Raw genomic sequence first — 20,189 nt, forward strand, 5'->3', positions numbered from 1 at the left:
ACTCCTGTAATAGTGGAACAAGTAGTCACTCTGATTCGAGTTGTTTGACAGATCACAGTCAAACACATGACTGCATAAATGAGAGTCTCTGTTGGTAGTGCTGATACACTCGTCCACCGGTGGGGGTACTCACAGGTGTGCACTCACCGGTTTCCACGCTGCCAAGCAGAAGACCGTAAGGAGTAACGAAGGATCGTCCGTGCAGAACTGCTCGGGTGTTACGAGGACAATCACGACAATTTTTTGTCAAACGTCGTCACAGGTGATCAGACGTGTGTTTGTCACGTCGAACCGGAAAACGAAACTGCAATCCGTGAAGTGGCACCACGACACACCTCCTCCAAAGAAAAAGTTCTAGGCCGTACCCTCACCGGTAAAGTCATCGAGATGATCTTCTGGGCCTCTGAAGGTATTATTCTGTTTGATGCCCCCCTCGACGTGCGACAGTCCAACCCTGAAGTGTATTGTGCTACCCTCAGGACATTGAAGAAACAACTTCAGCATGTTTGTCTTCACAAAAATGCAAATGAACATTTCCTCCTCCATGACAATGCAAGAACTCAAACAAGTGTGCACACCCAAGAGGAGCTAAGATAGCTTTGTTGAACTATTCTCCCTCATCCATCCTTCAGCCCAGATCTCGCATCTTCTGAATTCCATCTGTTTGGCCCAATAAAGGGTGCCCTCTGTGGGAAATTATTGATACAGCAAGATGTTGGCTCTGATGACCAATATAGTGGTATCATGTGGGCATAAGGGGCTTCCCAGTAAGATGGCCTAAAGCAGTCACACTGAACAGAGATTATGTTGAAAAATGGGGTTTTGCAGCCAAAAGAGCAGGGAATAACCTGCCCTCAGAAAAAAAAGTGTTGTATTACTTACTGACACCCCTTCATAAAATGTATGGCAGTCTTTCCGTTGTGCCTACCTGTGACTCGTTCCCTCTATATTGTGAGTAGCAATGTATCCTTTTAAGAATATCAACACGGTTATCACACGAGTCATGAGAGACAATGCAGTATGTTTCTGGGGTCACCTCTGAATGTATGCTTTTAGAACTGAGTATGCCCTACTGTGATGTGCATGGTAATGAAAGTTTCACCTCTGACTGGAATTTGTTGAGCATTTCTAAAATTCACTAACAGTGACAACACTAACTAGAGGTGAATCACACAATCTTGCTGTAGTATTTCCTGTTGCTTTCACAAATGTAGCAGGTTAAGAGTAATGAACTGTACCCAAGAATCATATGGATAAGTCTTTTGTAAGCAATCTCCTTCCTAGATAAATTGCATGTCCTTAGAATACAATTATTACACTTCCAAAGGAAGCAATAGTTGATATATAAAAATTACCACATAATAAGCCTACAATCACATACACCAAAATGAAAAAGAAAACTTAAAGTGGATTAGAGAGAAACTGTTTGGTTTATGAAAAAGTAAGGACAATTGAAAATTAATTTTAGTATGGTGGCTAACAATAGAGCAACCAACTGTGTCAAGAAATAAACATTCATACTACAGTTTATATGCAATACTCGATTGTCGAGGTATTACATATGCTTACAGATTACAACAATAATTATCTAACTGTAATTAGTAGTAATATCTAGACTAATTTTCTTACCCATCCCATCTTCATGATTGAGTTTAGTCTCATTCCACTGTGCTTGGAAGTTGCGTGGAATTGGCTTTGAGTATGGAACCTTAGAACAGATATTACAACTTTATTAGAGCTGCTGGCAAATGCAAATAAATAGCTCATGTGTAGTTGTATAAAACACAAGTTCTGTATTAAAAACAGTACCTGCTAGGCATGACATTGAAATCTAAGACATACTTCTATATAAATAAAGCATTTAAGAAAACATATTAAACATTTTACTTAGTGTGGGCAGCAAAATGTATTTGCAGTAACAAGTAGTGTTTTCTGTCTAAACATGAAACCAAATAATTATACTGCAGCAGAAATAAAGCATCAAGAATCCCACCACTAAACAAGCCTTAAACAATGAAATACAAGAAGAAAACAGTTGTATATTTTTGAGAGTACAGGCAAATAACAACCTGAATTCAAATATCCACACCATACATTAATGAAACACATTAGTTCAGTTGCATTTGAAGTAGGTATGATTACTGCCATACATAAAACTCTTAATGAAAAATTTCAGTTGAATTCAGACAAATGTGTATCACCTTTTTGTGCAGCTGCCGATGCCTGTCCTCGACACCCTCAAAGTCGAGGCCGGGGATCTGAGAAGCGGCCGCAGGAGCTGGCGTTGTCCCATCGGTCGTCTCCACCTTGTCCTCTGGACCCATGCCGGGAATCACTGCTGGCTCATCTGCAACAGAATCACCCACAACACATATTAACACTCTGAGGTCCCTTCAACTGGAAAATTGTAGGCCCTCCCACTTACAGCATTATTTAACACGCACGTCACTGTTTGAGAAATCTTAAGGGACAACTCACAATAAAAAAGACTAAGCTTCAAGGTTTATTTTTCATCTTTATTTTATTTCTGCAACAGATTACAAACTTCACAATAACAACGACAGAAAGTATAACTATGAACCATCTCCCCCCCCCCCCCAAAAAAAAAAAAAAAAAAAAAAAAAAAAAAAAAAAAAAAAAAAAGTGAGGTGAGCTCTTGAGCAATTTCACACATAAATGGCTTTTGTATAGAAAAGTCTGAGACACTGTGGTGTGCAGAGAAGTAGGTTGCATTCAGGACAATATCAGTGTGTTTCTTTCCTGCTTACTTTGCCAGTAGATTGTTTCGTCTTCTCCAGACAACTCCAGCAAACCTTTGTTGGACACTGCTTCACCTCAGTTGCAGGAATTTTATCAGAAAAGTGTCAGCCTACAAGCCTGTTGCTGATAGTTGCATCGGAAAAAATGTCTTGAGTTAGTGTGGTGTGCCTTTCTGAAAGAGTTCTTCACCAGTTTCCTCAGACTGTTTCCTGTCAGATGTTTCTCCCTCCAATCAAGAATTCTTCCTATAGTGTTTCCAGATTTCTTACTCACTCAAAAAACACAACACATTTGTACCAGAATTACAGAAAACATCAAAACCAAATGAGTGCACACAAGAATCTCACGACAAAGTAAGCACAAAATGGCTCAGTCAGTCACAACAGCATGACTAGTTTTGGGCCGGGACCCATTTTCAAATCAATATGACATAGCAAAAAATAGTATTTCCCAAAATGCAAAATCCATGTCGAAAATGTGCAAACGAACGGTTACAATGCATACAGTTATAAATACAGCAGAGTCCCGCTAAACCGAACCCTGGTAATCTGAACATTCGGCTAATCCGAACATGAAAAATGTTAGTCTAAGTATGGAAAACTGTGCGGTAAACTGCTGTACATACACACTATTTTAATTTACACAGTACAGTAAACAGGTATTTAAAAATTGGCAAGAAAACATTAGGTTTAAACGGAGTATAAAAATGAAATAAAAGCTGTCAAACTTACTAAAAACACAGTCGACATTTTATCACTACTTTTTTGATGACAAAAACTCAGTCATAGTTTTTTGGCGTAATGAAGACAGTCTGTTATGTGACGCATAGTTGCGCCATCATCTCGTAAACATCAAATCGGCAGTTGTAGCAGTGGGCTTTTGCTCCAAATAATATAGTGTAAGGTCAAGGGCTTCTGCTGCATCACTGTGTGGCACCAGCTCTCCTTTGTTACTCTCAGGCTCATTGTCACTTCCGTCACAGCAATCCACTTCTTATTGGTCTCAAGTCACAGCAGCAACTAAATCAGCATCAGTAAGGTTCTCCACACATGCCCCATCCACTGTTATCCACTCATCTAAGTCTCCTTCACTAGCTTCTTCACATCCAGGGATTGTCTGTATCATTTGTAGTAGATTTTCCTCTTCATTTTCAACTAAGTTGTCCTGAAATTTAAGAGACGTCCCTAGTTTTCTCCAAGATTTTCTCAGAGTATTTTCTGAAATATTCTGCCACGCCTCAGCGGCCCAATAAACAACATCCTTCGCATTGGTCTTCTTTATTTTGACCACTAAAGGAATGCTATCATGTTTGACTAGCATTCTTAAAAATTGTTTTCCGTAAATCAGTTTTAATGTTTGCAGTACACTCTCGTCCATCAGCTGTAGAAGTGGTGTAACATTCGGCGGCAAAAACTTCGCCACAATTTCTCCATCACATAATTCCTCAATGCTTGGGTGCGATGGTGCATTATCAGTCAAAAGGATTGCACGGGAGACAAATGATTTTCCTTAGAAAATGGTCGAACAGAGAGAACAAACTGGCCGTGAAACCATTCTTTGAACAGCTTACCGTCCATCCATGCTTTTTCTGGTTGCGATAATATACGATCAGGGACTCTGTGTAGCAGTTTTTGAAAGCTCTGAGCTTAGCAGACTTGCCGATCAGCAATAAAAAAAGCTTGTGATTACCAGCAGCGTTGCTGCACACTAATAAAGTCACATGATCTTTGCACATTTTAAAACCAGGAGCATGGTCTTCTGCTTTTGATGCCAAAGCTTTTTGTTGGCAATGCCCTAAAATTAAGGCCAGTCTCGTCAGCGTTATAAATTTGTTGGTGAGAATACTTTCCCTCTCTTATCATTTTTTCAAACTCACGCAAGTATTCCTTCTCTGGATCACTGTCAGAAGAAAGCTTCTCTCCAGTAATTGCTAGCTGACTGATTCCATGACGTTTTTCGAATCTGTCCAACCAACCTGTACTCGCACTAAAAGACTCATCACCATTCATTAACTTGTCCAGGTAAGCAGCATTCTCCTGAACCAGTGCTCCACTCAAAGGATTTCCCGTTTCTCTTTCCTGCGTAAACCAAAGGAAAAGAGCTCCATCCACTTTATCGTACTGGGATTGTTTCAAAGTCTGCCAAATTTCTAGTGGTTTTTGGGAAGATGTTGCACAGGACTGTTCAAGCTTCATTCGGTTCTTCTTCCGTTCACAAATGGTTGCTTTACCAACACCCGGTTCCGTCGCCAGTTTAGATACATTCTCACCATTGTCTATCCGCTTCAAAGCATTCAGATTTTCTTTGAGAGTTAACGCTGTATGTTTCTGTTTACTCAGGACGAAAATACATATACCACTACATCTGAACGAATACAATACAACTGTTACGCGTGCCAGCAATCGATAGCTAACATAACCAAGCGCTTTGTGAGCCAACTGGCAGTGCACTGACCTCAAACACTACAAAGGTCTCAACAATGCACAACAAAAAGGGCAGGGTGTGAGAGTGAGCCATTGTTCCCACACTTGTTCCCATTTGTTACCATGGTGTACCTACTTATCTGCTTGGTATACTTCATTCTAGAAATTTGTCACCGTAATTCCAGCTAATCCGAACAAATTGGTAATCTGAACAAGGTCCAGTCCCAATTAGTTTGGATTAACAGGACTCTACTGTGGTCACCGAATGAATAATACTAATTATAAAAAAAGTGAAATTTGCAACTTTGGATGTTTTTTTTATACTACTGCTTTTATCGAAGTAATTCTGTAAACTGACAACACAGGCCAGCACCTGTCAAGGGACAGGTAGCGAGATGCCCACACATTGTTTTTATGTGAAACTATTTCAGTTTCTGAGTGCATCATGAAATTCACAGGCCATGATACAGGCAGGAGCAGTTCTTCGAACACAGTGCCATGACCTGAGCTGTGTCCAAGCACAAAGTGTTAATCATATGTATGCATTACGCACTGTGGTAACACTTTTCTGTGCAGCATACCGGAGTAGCCTGACAGAATGATACAAGGGCCCAAAATCAGGAAAGATGTAATACAGGGTTTCTCACTGTCAGTAAAGGAACATCTCAAAGTGAGAGTTGTTTGGCGCAGACAGGAAATCGGCACAATACAGTTTGGGTTGGGGTCGTTTTGGGGGAAGAGACCAAACTGCGAAGTCATCTGTCTCATCGGATTAGGGAACGACGGGGTGGGAAGCCGGCCGTGCCCTTTCAAAGGAACCATTCCGGCATTTGCCTGGAACGATTTAGGGAAATCACGGAAAACCTAAATCAGGATGGCCGGACGCGGGATTGAACCGTCATCCTCCCAAATGCGAGTCCAGTGTGCTAGCCACTGCACCACCTAGCTCGGTCGCAATACAGTTTGCTGGGGTGCTCAACGAAATGAAACGTGTCATAGCTTATGGCTACAATATGCACATAAATTAAAGAAAAGATAAAGTAATTGTGTACACATCAGGTGGATATGCTTGATGGCTAAATGCTAAACTTGAGCAAGTCACTCTAGAAGAAGTGGCTGCAGTTTGCTTCCTTGTATGTAGAGTGGATACAGTAGGAAGATACTAAAAATACATAGCAGCAACAATTGGACAAGGTAAAAGGACTCTATAAAATGCAACCCTTGTTAATATCTAAAAATATTGAAATGAGAACAATGAGGGAGACTAGGCATGAAATGATTTGAAATGTGTGATGGGAGGCTGTTGAAGATCATATGGACTGAATGAAGATTCCTGCAATGAGTGAACAGGAGAAAAACTGCCTGATAAAGACAAAAACGAACTGAAAACACGCAATGGTTGGACACACATTATGACACGAGCCATTGCTGACAATTGTAATTCGAGAGATAGTGGAAGGAAAGAATTGCAGAGGCAGGCTTAGATACAAATATATAATGCAGAAGACTTTGTAGTCAGGGCAGCCACAGCCTGGATACATCATTTTGAAGATAAATCCACTTCCGCAGCAGTTATGTCAATATGAAGAGCAAAACGGGCAAGTGACAGAGAACTGCAGAATTGTATCTTACCAATTTAGCCTGTACTGAAATAAATGTAACAGATAATCATAAGAGTGTCTCGTCAGGTTTTTACATCCCAATGACATTGGTGTTGTTAGGAGACTGAACACAGAACCAGTTTCTCAAGGACTTTCGAGAAAACAACAACAGCCTTTTTGACAGAAGCAAGCCAACTTTTGTTTGAAGTCATTTAAGGGAACTGCAGCAAATTTAAACTAGCAATATTAGTACAGCACTCAAATTAAAGTAAGAAAAATTAGATTTTAATGGAATGTTGTCATCAGAGAGTTCACATGGGGCAGGGAAGGAAAAGAAAATTAGTTGTATCCTAGAATCCTCTTAACACATTGACTGCCACAAGGCCACAGCAGAGCCTCACACCTGACACTGCATGCCCACCGGAGCTGCAAGCTCCACTGTGTTTAGCACAGTATGTCTCTGAATGGCATGTTTCTAATACAGTCACAGTCGCATTGATTAGTCGATGAAATGTGTACCGTGGATGAAAGTGACCTGTAAATAAGTTCTCAGAGAAGGAGGAGGAAGAGGAGATTAGTGTTTAATGTCCCGTCGACAACGAGGTCATTAGAAATGGAGCACAAGCTCGGATTAGAGAAGAACGGGGAAGGAAACTGGCTGTGCTCTTTCAAAGGAACCATCCTGGCATTTGTCGGAAACGAGTCAGGGAAATCACGGAAAACCTACATCAGGATGGCCGGATGTGGACTCGAACCGTCATCCTCCCTAATGCGAGTCCAGTATGCTAACCACTGTGTCGCCTCACTTGGTAATAAGATCTCGATTTGGCAGTGTATTATCAATTTAGCCTGTCACAACAATGGCTTTTTACAGTTCTACTTGCTGTAGATTTCTTGTAGTAGTGTGCATTAATTTTGCATTTCTTGATTGAGTTAATGCTGGTGAACCGTAAATCAGGTACAATGTGTTGTTCAACAATCTCTAGGAACCAAGAAAGACTCTCACTCATTTGCTTCACGGTCAGGAAATATAAAAGGTCGCTGTTTGACAGTTACACAAAGAAAAAGATAACAAGAAACAGCAAAGTGTGAAAGAGATGTCAGGAGTAACCTGAACATTACTGAAACTCATGGACTCTCTGAAGCTTTAAAATGAGTGAAGAAGATAGTCCCATTCTATGAAACCTGCAACAAATAGCTCCACCCACCACTACTCACAGAGGCACTGATTGTTATGTAGCTGCATCCTCACCTTCTCAATCATATGTATATATGAACATTTTCTTTCTTTACGTTTGTAGTTTACCTATAGTTTACAAACAGTTTTTATTTCAAATTCACATTCTGGTGTCTTCTGACTTATAAGGGACATGTACACACAGAGCCAAAGAAATTGGTACACCTACCTAATATCGTGTAGGGCCCCCGCGAGCATGCAAAAGTGCCCCAACACGATGTGGTATGGACTCGACTAATGTCTGAAGTAGTGCTGGAAGGAACTGACATCATGAATCCTGTATGGCTCTCCATAAATCTGTAAGAGTAAGAGGGGGTGGAGGTCTCTTCTGAACAGCATGTTGCAAGGCATCCCAGATATACTCAATAATGTTCATGTCTGGGGAGTTTGGTGGCCAGCGGAAGTATTTAAACTCAGAAGAGCGTTCCTGGAGCCACTCTGTAGCAATTCTGGATGTGTGGGGTGTCACATTGTCCTGCTGGAATTGCCCAAGTCTGTTGGAATGCACAATCAACATGAATGGATGCAAATGATCAAACAGGATGCTTAAGTACATGTCACCTGACAGAGTCGTATCTAGACATATCAAGGGTCCCATATCACTCCAACTGCACACACCCCACACCATTACAGAGCCCCTACCAGTTTGAACAGTTCCCTGCTGACATGCAGGGTCCATGTATCCATGAGTTATCTCCATACCTGCACACGTCCATTGACTTGATGCAATTTGAAATGATACTTGTCTGACCAGGTGACATGTTTCAGTCATCAATAGTCCAATGTCAGTACTGACAGCCCCAGGTGAGGCGTAAAGCTTTGTGTCGTGCAGTCATCAAGGGTACACGAGTGGGCCTTCAACTCCGAAAGCCCACATCAATGATGTTTTGTTGAATGGTTCACATGCTTATACTTTTTGATGGCCCAGCACTGAAATCTGCAGCAATTTGCAGAAGGATTGTACTTCTGTCATGTTGAATGGTTGTCTTCAGTTGTTATTGGTCCCATTCTTGCATGGTCTTTTTCTGCCTGCAGTGATGTCGGAAATTTGATGTTTTACCAGATTCCTGATATTCACGGTACACTCATGAAATGGTAATATGGGAAAATCCCCACTTCGTCACTATCTCAGAGATGCTGTGTCCCATCACTTGTGTGACGACTATAACAACATGTTCAAACTCACTTAAATCTTGATAACCTGTCATTGCAGCAGCAGTAACTGATTTAACAACTGCACCAGACACTTGTTGTCTTATAAAGGTGCTGCCGACCACAGTGCCGTATTCTGCCTGTTTATATATTGCTGTGTTTGAATATGTATGCCTATAGCAGTTTCTTTGGCACTTCAGTGTATAAATAATGATGGAATAAAATAACTTTGTTTAATAAGATTTACAAATACTTTTGTTATCGTTTACTGGCCTGCCCTGACATGTAACGGCCTGGCAGTGTGACCACTGGCAGGTACTTTGAGGACTATGTGTCTGGTGTGAGGCTTTGCGGTGCCTGCCACAGCCTTGTGGTAATCAATAATCTAATTTCAACCTTTCACATTCCTAATATACCAACGAAAATAATCAATTTTTGACAATATTATAAAACTGAATAGATAAAAAAATCTGTTGGCTTAAATTCTCTAATTTTAATTGCTGCAGCAGGTTTAAACAATATCTTCAGCTTCTGACGAGTGTGTCCCTCGGGATCATCATGTGCCAACTTTGGCTGTGCTGGTATTTTTTAAATGTAATATTTGGCTGAACTGTCCAATGGTGATGTCATGCAGAGGTCAAGAAATTTGTATGAAGTACCAGGAATTAAAGTCCAAGGAGACGAAATAAAAACTTTGAGGTTCGCCGATGACATTGTAATTCTGTCAAAGACAGCAAAGCACTTGGAGGCACAGTTGATGAAGAGGACAGTGTGTTGAAAGGAGGCTATAAGATGAACATCAAAAGAAGAAAAATAAGGATAATGAAGTGCAGTCGAAGGAAATCAAGTGTTGGTTCAAATGGCTCTGAGCACTATGGGACTTAACTTCTGAGGTCATCAGTCCCCTAGAACTTAGAACTACTTAAACCTAACTAACCTATGGACATCACACACATCCATGCCCGAGGCAGGATTCGAACCTGCGACCTTAGCGGTCGCGCAGTTTCAGACTGTAGCGCCTAGAACTGCTCGGCCACCCTGGCCGGCATCAAGTGTCATTGACGAAATTAGATTAGTAAACAAGATACTTAAAGCAGTAAATGAGTTTCGTTATTTGGGCATTAAAATAACTGATGATGGCCAAAATACAAAGGATATAAATATAGACTGGCAATGGCAAGAAAAGTGTTTCTGAAGAAGAGAAATTTGTTAACATTGAATATAGATTTAAGTGTCAGGAAGTCTTTTCTGTAAGTATTTGTATGAAGTGTAGCCCTGTCTGTAAGTGAAACATGGATGATAAACAGTTTAGACAAGGATCAGTTGAGAGGACACATTTTGGGACACCTAGGGATCACCTATTTAGTATTGAGGGAAGCATGGGGGATAAAAATTGGAATAATAATTCCTTTTAGAGCACAGACTATGAGCGTATTTAAAACTTTACACACAGAATTCACGAAGTGTCTGATGCAGACATCCTAGAGTGTGACCTGGTACACTTGGAACTGGTATTCAGTAAAAATGGATATACAAAGCATCAAATTAAGAGTGATCTGCAAGTGAATATGCCAGAGCAACAAAAGGAAGAGCAAGGGAAAGAAATTTAAAGTCTATAGTCTTTCTGCTGTATGTGGGAAATGTTTCTTCAAAAATTGCCAATAATAATGAAGAAGCATAACGTGGTTATGATCTTCCTCCCACTGGCCAATAAAACATCTGTGATCTGTGAAACATGATCCGCTTTTATAAAAGAGTGTATATGAAATTCCTTGTCTATATGGTAAAAGTTACAGAGGACAAACAATATGTAATGTACGATGACAGTAAAAAGAACTCCAGGCCAACAAACCTGCAGTGGCTGGACATTGTATTTCCACTGGTCACTATGGGAAAGTCTGAGATATTGGTCAGACTCATCTTATTGGGGTTCAGCAGCCAAAGAGGCTGTAGAAATACAATTAACAGACAATCTAATCAAACGAGATGAGGATCTTCAGCTTGACAAACCATGGAAACCACTCTTTTTAATGTCTGCATTCTCGGAGGAATTATTATTCTGAGTCTTCGCTTCCTGGCGTGTGCCATACACTTTAATAACCGATCACAAAAATCATAAGCATTGCGGATTTGCTGACTCTGCACTTGTTTTGTTTTAATCCTCAGTGAATAAAATGTGATGCAGGCATGTTTAACTCTCACTATTGTGTCTAGTGATTTAAATTTTGCCAGTGGCTCATCAGGAAGAGGGCCGTAATGTTATCGGTCGAAATATCAGAATGACAAATAATACTATTCTGGATGCGCGACTAAAGGATGATGGAATGTTCCATCCACTGCAAAACTTCAATAAACATAAAAGGAAGGCTGTTCAGATATGTTCCACTAGTATGTATTACTCCTTTGCTTCCCTCTAGAACTGCCAAGAATAGCTGAGGTGATATGGAATCTCCTTGCCTGCCTCCCCTTTCAGTTATGATATTCCCACTATCCTGAGGAAGTATGATGCTAGTGTAACACAGACATATATATTCTTCATCATATTGACAAAAATGCTTCATTAATATTCTAACGATTTCAGTAAATAATTGGGTCATCAGTACAGTACATAATAAAGCAATAGTATGCTGACAGAAAAAAAAAGGTCTCACAGTATTTCTGGAAAAACAAGACAATAATAATACAATAAATAGGAACAGTTTTGTGATACCACCAATATTAGGTTTCAACAGTGAACAGAAGCACTTACCGACATCCTGGTCGTCGACACCTGTCAGCCCGGCTGGCAGTGTGTTGAGGTTGTACTTGTCTCGCATCTGGTCTCCCGGACGGTTACGGGTCCAGAATTTGCTGGTGTGGTCATTCGAGCCCGAGCAGAGAATGTGCCCGAGGGGATGCCACGCCAGTGTCCAGACGATGCTGTCGTGTGCCTGCTCGATTCCGCCCACCTCCTTGTCTGCCCTGATAGTGTAAACAAAGTTTTAGATGATGTGTTAAACATTTAATCCGGTCAGAGGAAGAGCCATAGCCGTAAAGGCATTGGAAACTGAACACCTAAAAATAGTCTTCCCCAAAAATATTGGAGATTTCGTTAACTCACTGATGCATGTTGCATAGTGTAGTGTCACAGAAATCTGTTGAGGGCACTGGTACCCATTGCATGTTAGGAATCATAGGTAATGTTAATATTTAGGCTGTCCTATTATTTACGTTAACATAATTTTTCAAAAGGAGGGGATCCCCTCACTCATGGTTCCAAGCGACCTGCACCTCTTTTCTAACTACAACCTACCACTTTCTCTTCCCTGAGGAAGAAATTATTTATTTATTTATTGTGCACAATGGTGTACAAAAGCTAACCCCATAATGCCTGAATAAATTTCTTCATGGAAGAATTAATTAACGAGTCACATATTATGTCACTCTAGAGGTACCCAAAAACTCTCAAAACATGGCAGCAAACGTCAGAAGCATTGGTGGCTTCGCATTGAATCTGCACACCTGATGTGTCACTGCCAAGTAACACACCTCAATGAAATTTACCATATATAGAGAAAACTGAAAGATGTATGCAATGATATGACACTTCCATTCAAAGAAAATAATTACATTCAAGTCATCATGATTTATGATTGTCCCTTGGACAATATAAAAGGTGGAACATGGTACTTAGGACATGTGACCACAATGGATGGTAATGCACCACACTCTGCAACATGCTTCCATGCTAGCCAAAATGAGTTCTTGCGGTAGAGTGTTCCATTCCTCCAGAAGTGTAGTTGGTGTATGCTGCAGTGTCACTGATGAATGTGGACATGTGCAATGCGTCCCACACATACACATTACAAATGTAATCTGGAACGGGAAGACCAGCCCATTCGCTGAATATACTTTTGTTCCTCCACCTCTACGGTTTGATGCTGTCGCACACTGTCACCCACAAAAATGAAGTACAGGTCAAATGCATCCATGAAAAGATGCACGTGGGGAAGGGGTACAGTTTCAGAATAACCGGTGAGTGTACTATGTTCAAACATTTGGAGATCTGCATGCTCATGCAACATTATGCCTCTCCACACCATAACACCTACTCCATTGAAATGATCAAGTTCGACAAGGCCAGATGTGCGCTCATGTGGTGAGAAGTGGGAACAGATAATGTACTCCAGAACATTGTTGAACACGAGTGTTTTGGTGGTTCAGGTGTTACGGCAAGCAGAGGCAGAATGCTGCACGGGCATGCTGACCTCCAAGTCTTTGGACACGGTCAACATCCTTGTGGCACTATATTCCTTCCCCATGTGTATCTCTTCAGGAGTGCATTTGGCCCTGAGCTTAATTTTATGGATGATAATGTATTGAGAGCAGTTGAACGGAATGGACAGTGTCTTGAAAGGAGGATATAAGATGAACATCAACAAAAGTAAAACGAGGATAATGGAATGTAATCGAATTAAGTCGGGTGACGCTGAGGGAATTAGATTAGGAAATGAGACACTTAAAGTAGTAAAGGAGTTTTGCTATTTGGGGAGCAAAATAACTGATGATGGTCGAGTAGAGAGGATATAAAATGTAGACTGGCAATGGCAAGGAAAGCGTTTGTGAAAAAGAGAAATTTGTTAACATCGAGTATAGATTTAAGTGTCAGGAAGTCGTATCTGAAAGTATTTGTATGGAGTGTAGCCATGTATGGAAGTGAAACATGGACAATAAATAGTTTGGACAAGAAGAGAATAGAAGCTTTCAAAATGTGGTGCTACAGAAGAATGTTGAAGATTAGGTGGGTAGACCACGTAACTAATGAGGAGGTATTGAATAGGATTGGGGAGAAGAGAAGTTTGTGGCACAACTTGACTAGAAGAAGGGATCGGTTGGTAGGACATGTCCTGAGGCATCAAGGGATCACAAATTTAGCATTGGAGGGCAGCGTGGGGGTAAAAATCGTAGAGGGAGACCAAGAAATGAATACACTAAGCAGATTCAGAAGGAATGTAGGTTGCAGTAGGTACTGGGAGATGAAGAAGCTTGCACAGGATAGAGTAGCATGGAGAGCTGCATCAAACCAGTCTCAGGACTGAAGACCACAACAACAACAACAACAACAACAATGTGTGACTGTATCAAACTGCAGGAGTGGAGGAGCTCTGGATTGACAAGATATTCGGTGAAGCTACTGGCCTGTCTTTTCCCCTGATGTAAATACCACTGAGCTTGTTTGGGATGCAATGGGGAGATGTATTGCAGCACATCCACGTGCAGCAATGATCGTCCAGCAGTTGTCAAACACGCTGGGCGAGGAACAAAATGCCGTACCGTGAAAACCCCTTATCAGTCTTGTGGCCAGCATGGATGCACATACAGAGCACGCACTGCTGTCTGGTGTGGGCACATACCCTATTAAGAACCATGACCTGTCTTTTATAAAGTTTAGGGGAACACCATAAATTGCAGTGACTTCAATTTGGTTATTATCTTTGAATAAAAGTGTCTTTTCTGTTCATCTTGCTGCATATTCCTGTTAGTTACCTTCTGTATTATACTATAGCAGTTCTCTGTATGTACGGTTCAAGTTTTGTTGAGCAATGTTATTTGGCAGTGACATATTGTGTAAAATTTACTTACACACCAGTGTATGTGTGCCTATTTGGAGGACTACCATGTTGTCATCCGAAAATAGTTGCTAGGCAGTCAGTTTGTGTATTTGCAATTTTGTAATTTGATAACACAAATCTGATTCATTCTCTCTCTCTCTCTCTCTCTCTCTCTCTCTCTCTCTCTCTCTCTCTCTCTCTTTCCCTCCCATTTCATGTACTCATGTACCGGCAAAGTGATAGACCATAGGCAGACTACACTACTGGAAATCATGGAATCATTTAAGTTGCACATGTTATCCAAGATAGAAGGAGAAAGGCTCTCAACAGAAACCAGTCTACCGTCCTGCCAGGACACAGCTTTTATTTGGTTTTCCACATCCACCTACATAAATATTGAGCTGGCTTCCACATCCAACCACAGGTACACAAGGCAAACATTTAAAAAAATGGTGTCACATCTGACCACATGACTACACTATATGCAGTGAAAAGGGGTACATGGAATTCTTCCTATGGGGAGGGGGAGAGGCAGTAATTAAAAAAACCTTTAAGAAGGGCGACCCCCCCCCCCATCTTAGTAATAGCTTATATTCAGGTATGGTCCGTTCTTCACTCCATGGAATTGGCGAAGTCCCATACCAGCCCCAACCCAACACTGACAGGATACAGGGAACCAGAAAGCAAGGAAGGAACAGCCAGTTGAAATAAATCAGTACTGCCTGTCAATGCACATTCAAGTTCACAAACACTGAATTGGTTTATAATGCCATTAAGTTGAACAAGAAAAACATATCATTTGCTGATAGATGGCATAGGTCATTGTATTTCAGCATTGAAAGTGCAGGCTTCCATACTGGACATTTTCCTAACACTTTTTGTTAAGACTCTCAGCAGAAGTCTATTAACAGCAGTAGTCATGCTACGATCTGTGAACTACGATTTTCATCAGAAACACATGAGCACTCACCCGACGTGCCAGAAGAGGATAGCTCCGTCACTGCCCCCACTGCAGAAGAGGCCCTCGTGGTATGGATGCCAGGCCACAGACGACGCCTCCTTTTTGTGCCCGCGGAAGGTCTGCACCTCCGTTGACAAGTTCCGCAGGTCGAATAGCTTCAGCAAGTGATCTCGCGATGCAGTCACTAACCAGTTGCCATTGGCATTCCACTTTATGTCCATCACAGTGCTCTTGTGAGCGTGCCTAAATAAATAAAATAAAATGTGACTAATGTCTGTAGATTAAAAGAGGCTTGTACATATACTTCACAGTAAATTATAGGCACGTCACAATGCTACAAAACTGTCAGGAAAAAAGGACAGCCTCCAGAGAATAGATGCTTAGTGCAGGAATTGGAATTTTTTTAATCTCAATATAAACTTTGACTAACACAATTTTCAAAAGTAAATTTTTAGGTGAAATATCGAACCCTTTCAAAACTAAAACAGGAGTGAGGCAGGTTGATGGACTGTCTCTGGAGAAAGTAGTATGAGAATGAAGAAAAAGAACAGAGGGAATAAATAAATTAAAACTTGAAAGAAAGAGAAACTTGAAATTGACTGCTTAGTTTTAGCCAATGATTTGGCCTTCTTAGCAGAAAACCTACTAGATGGGACAAAACAGACATAGATTCTCCAGGAAGTAGCATAAGAAGCATATTACAAATTTTGTTTGAAACTACCATATATATACGACCAATGTTTAAAGGTACACCAAGATAAAAATACAGAAAAAATAAAGAAACTTCCAGAATTTAAATACTTTGGAGAAACAATCCAGCCAAATGCTCTGGACAAAGCACCCAAAAACACAGATCCAGAAAAACGGAAATTGCATTCAAATTAACAAAGAATATGTATAACAAAAAAATTCTTATTTATTAATACAAAACTGAGACATTACAATGTGGTGTTTAAAACTGGGCATCTTAAAGGCTCAGAATTCCTCACCATAAACACAGCCAAACTATTAGACAGTTTGGAGAAGAAAAAAAGAAGAAAAGTTAAAGAATTTTGTGCTCAAAGAATGAAAATGGGATTTGGAAATGGAAACACAACAAGATATATGAAAAAAATGACGATATAATACAAACATTGAAAAATCAGAGGATTACATTTTATGTCAATTTAAAAAGAATTGCTAACAAGCCGCTGACCAAAAAAATAAGTTTCTTTGATGAAAAATCCAAATTTCATGTTTGGCAATAACACACAAAGACATGAAAAACAGACATCAGTTCAGGAAAAAGCTACAAAAAGTCAAAGGTTTTCAGAAGAGAAAGCAAAAGGAGAGAGGAGTAAGATGGACAGAAAAGAAGAGAGCCAAAGAGAGAAAAAAAATGAAAAAGTATTGGGAAGCCACAAAAACGCAAAAGAATATCTTGTAACAAATCTGCCGTTCCACATGACGCAGAGTTGACCAAATCTGAATAATTGTTATTATTATTATTATTAAATGTAGTGTGCTGTGCATAAATTGACAGGAAAGACACAATACTGTTTGATTACACAATTGGAGATCAATCACTAGATAGAATAATATTGGTGAACATCAAAGAGCAGACAGCTAAATAAAAAATATCCCAGCCAAATTACAATATTATGTGAGCAATGGCTTAGGCTGGCCACTGATTCAGTGAAAGCTTTGAAATTCTTCTTCACTTACTTATGGATGCAATTTTGAAAAGTGATTTCCCAGTGGGTGACTATGGAACACATGTATGTTCCCTCCACATTTCACGTTGTCATGACCAGTGGTCTAAGCTGCATGTTGTCACGTAATTTGAACTGTCAACCCTTTGCAACGAATCAAGCAGTGAATGTAAGCAATAGGTAGTAACAGAATTAGAAAAGCTGTTTCTCATGATGTGATAAATGTCTGCACACTATCTTAACCAACAGATATAGCGAGAGGTAGATTGAGACGTTGTACACTTGACAGATGATGTGTTCAATAAATGGCTGTCTGAAATTCTCTAATTTTTGCACCTGTGTTTCGTATAAAACTCTACACAGATATACACTCCTTTTTTCACAGTCTATATGTGACACATCAGCCATTATTACTCCCAGCAGCCAAAATTTATTAGTGAGATTTTCTGAGTATACTGATGGGGAATTTTGTGACTATGCTTCACTAGCAGGACACAAAGAAAAATTTATTTACAGTTTTATCAACAATTATGTACATTACTACCTCTTGCTCCATTGGAAAGCTCGTTGTTACTATTATCTATCAATTCAAAGTGTCTCAGTTTTGGATGCTGTCTAGAGACATATTTTTGCAGTATTCACACGTACTGTATATACTGTGACCATTAAAGCTTTCTCAGCGAAAATCATTCCCTACAGATCTCAAGTGAGATTAGTGTAATAATTTTTCCCAAAATACTTCACTACAAGTACGCCACCTCAAGAGTCTGTCCTGTGAAACAATTGCTGTCTAGTTAAATGTCTGGTTGAGTACAAAGAGCATGCAGCTGTCAAAATACTGTAGGGAAGATAATGACATCCATTCAGCATGTAACTGAAAATTATTGTTACAGTCTTTTTACCTATGACACAATATGTACTAGCACTTTAATGTTACACAGAGACTTCAGGAAGCAATGCTTGCCAAGCAAAGACCATTGCCCAACCAGAGATTCATATTGTCAGAAGAGAGTGCATGTTCCACGTTTCCAGCAGACACAGTTGTGCCATGGTACAAATAATAGATGAATCACATTGTGGGATTGAAATGGCATGGCAACTGAAAATATACTCCAAAGTTGAAGTACGCAGGACAGTACAATTCCTGTGTGCAAAATGTCTAAATTTCACAAAGATTCTCCGTCATATTCTGGCCGTATATGAACCAAATGTAATGTTGTGGCCAGCCGTGGTGGTAACAACAATTTGATCAAGTCACACAGACAGGGTGATGATCGGAAAATACAGATGTTGCACCATGCGATTTTGATTTTTTCGGAATGTTGAAAGAACATCTGTGGAAAAGCAGATTTTCCGATGACAAGGATGGTCACACCATAGTTCTTGAATGGCTCCATGATGAAGGAATGGATTTCTATTGTTGAAGACTTGAATAACAGGCAGAACATTCTGACAGTTGTTTACAGAGACTTTGTTACTATGGTGAAAAATACTGTCATGTATCTGAGTCAATTTGAAGTGTAGTACAGCATTCGATAAAAATTACTTGGCTTTCCATAATAATGTGTAACTTACTTCTTGAAGCCCCTCACATAATAGTACATAAATTGACAAATTTTATGATTGTGGAGTTAAATAAGTACACATCTTTGACTACTTTCCACATTCCAGGCTCCACTCAATGTGAGTCTTATGAAATGCAATTCTTGTAGTGCTTGTAATAGATCAAGATCCATATATATAAACGTAGGCTTCCATGGGGGTGGTCACATTCAATAAAAATTTTCTGGGTTTGTGACTGCATTGTCAATATATGAGGGTAATCAAAAAAGTAAGGTCTCCTATTTTTTTATAAGTACATAGACCTGTTTATTTCTACAACAGTTTACATCAGTTTACAGCTGGAACATTCAGCTATTTTTCCACATAATCACCATTTCTGTCGATGCATTTTTGTAGACACTGTGGCAGTTTTTGTATGCCCATGTCATACCAGCTCGCCATCATGCTGTTCAGAAAGCTATGAACCTCTTCTTTCACCTCGTCATTGGAGCTGAATCACTTTCTGGCCAAATGTTCTTTTAACCTAGGGAACAGGTGATAGTCACTGGGCACCAAGTCAGGACTATAGGGTGGGTGGGCGGGTGATTATGTTCCACTGAAACTGTTGCAGGAGAGCAACATTTTGCCGAGCGATGTGTGGACAATTGTTGTCATGGAGAATGTGTACGCCCTTGCTCAACATTCCTCTTCTTCAGTTCTGAACTGCCCATTTAAATTTTTTCAGTCTCACAGTACCTGTCAGTGTTAATTGTGGTCCCAGCGATTCAGCTCCGACGACGAGGTGAAAGAAGAGGTTCATAACTTTCTGAACAGCACGATGGCGAGCTGGTATGACATGGGCATACAAAAACTGCCACAGTGTCTACAAAAATGCATCAACAGAAATGGTGATTATGTGGAAAAATAGCTAAATGTTCCAGCTGTAAACTGATGTAAACTGTTGTAGAAATAAACAGGTCTATGTACTTACAAAAAAATAGGAGACCTTACTTTTGGGATTACCCTCGTACATAAAACTACAAACATTTTGGTCCCTGTTGCAAGTGACTTTCTTCAGAGAGTTTTTGTTTACTGCCAACTGAGAAAACTTTGTTTCTTATATACCTGCAGACATGGCTGTTATCTAATTCTGATAGGCTGTTTAGGATTAAGGGGAGGGATGTCAGAAGTCGTTATCGGTGTTTTTATTATTTCTTTTCTATTAGTGGAG

At 40.1% G+C, this 20,189-nt stretch overlaps 1 protein-coding gene across 1 annotated transcript in view; it reads right to left on the reverse strand.

The window, feature by feature from the left end:
• The window catches only part of LOC126212753 (pre-mRNA 3' end processing protein WDR33), a 183,996-nt gene that overhangs the window by 46,198 nt on the left and 117,609 nt on the right, over positions 1–20,189 (reverse strand). Inside the window, exons 7-10 of the mRNA XM_049940161.1 lie at positions 15,735–15,968; positions 11,923–12,134; positions 2,202–2,347; positions 1,630–1,708 (exon numbers count right to left, since the gene is read on the reverse strand). Coding sequence (XP_049796118.1) covers positions 1,630–1,708; positions 2,202–2,347; positions 11,923–12,134; positions 15,735–15,968 — 671 coding nt within the window. The remainder of the gene's footprint in view (positions 1–1,629; positions 1,709–2,201; positions 2,348–11,922; positions 12,135–15,734; positions 15,969–20,189) is intronic.

Source organism: Schistocerca nitens, chromosome 11 (assembly GCF_023898315.1).
Source record: "Schistocerca nitens isolate TAMUIC-IGC-003100 chromosome 11, iqSchNite1.1, whole genome shotgun sequence".
Classification (NCBI taxonomy): Eukaryota; Metazoa; Arthropoda; class Insecta; order Orthoptera; family Acrididae; genus Schistocerca; species Schistocerca nitens.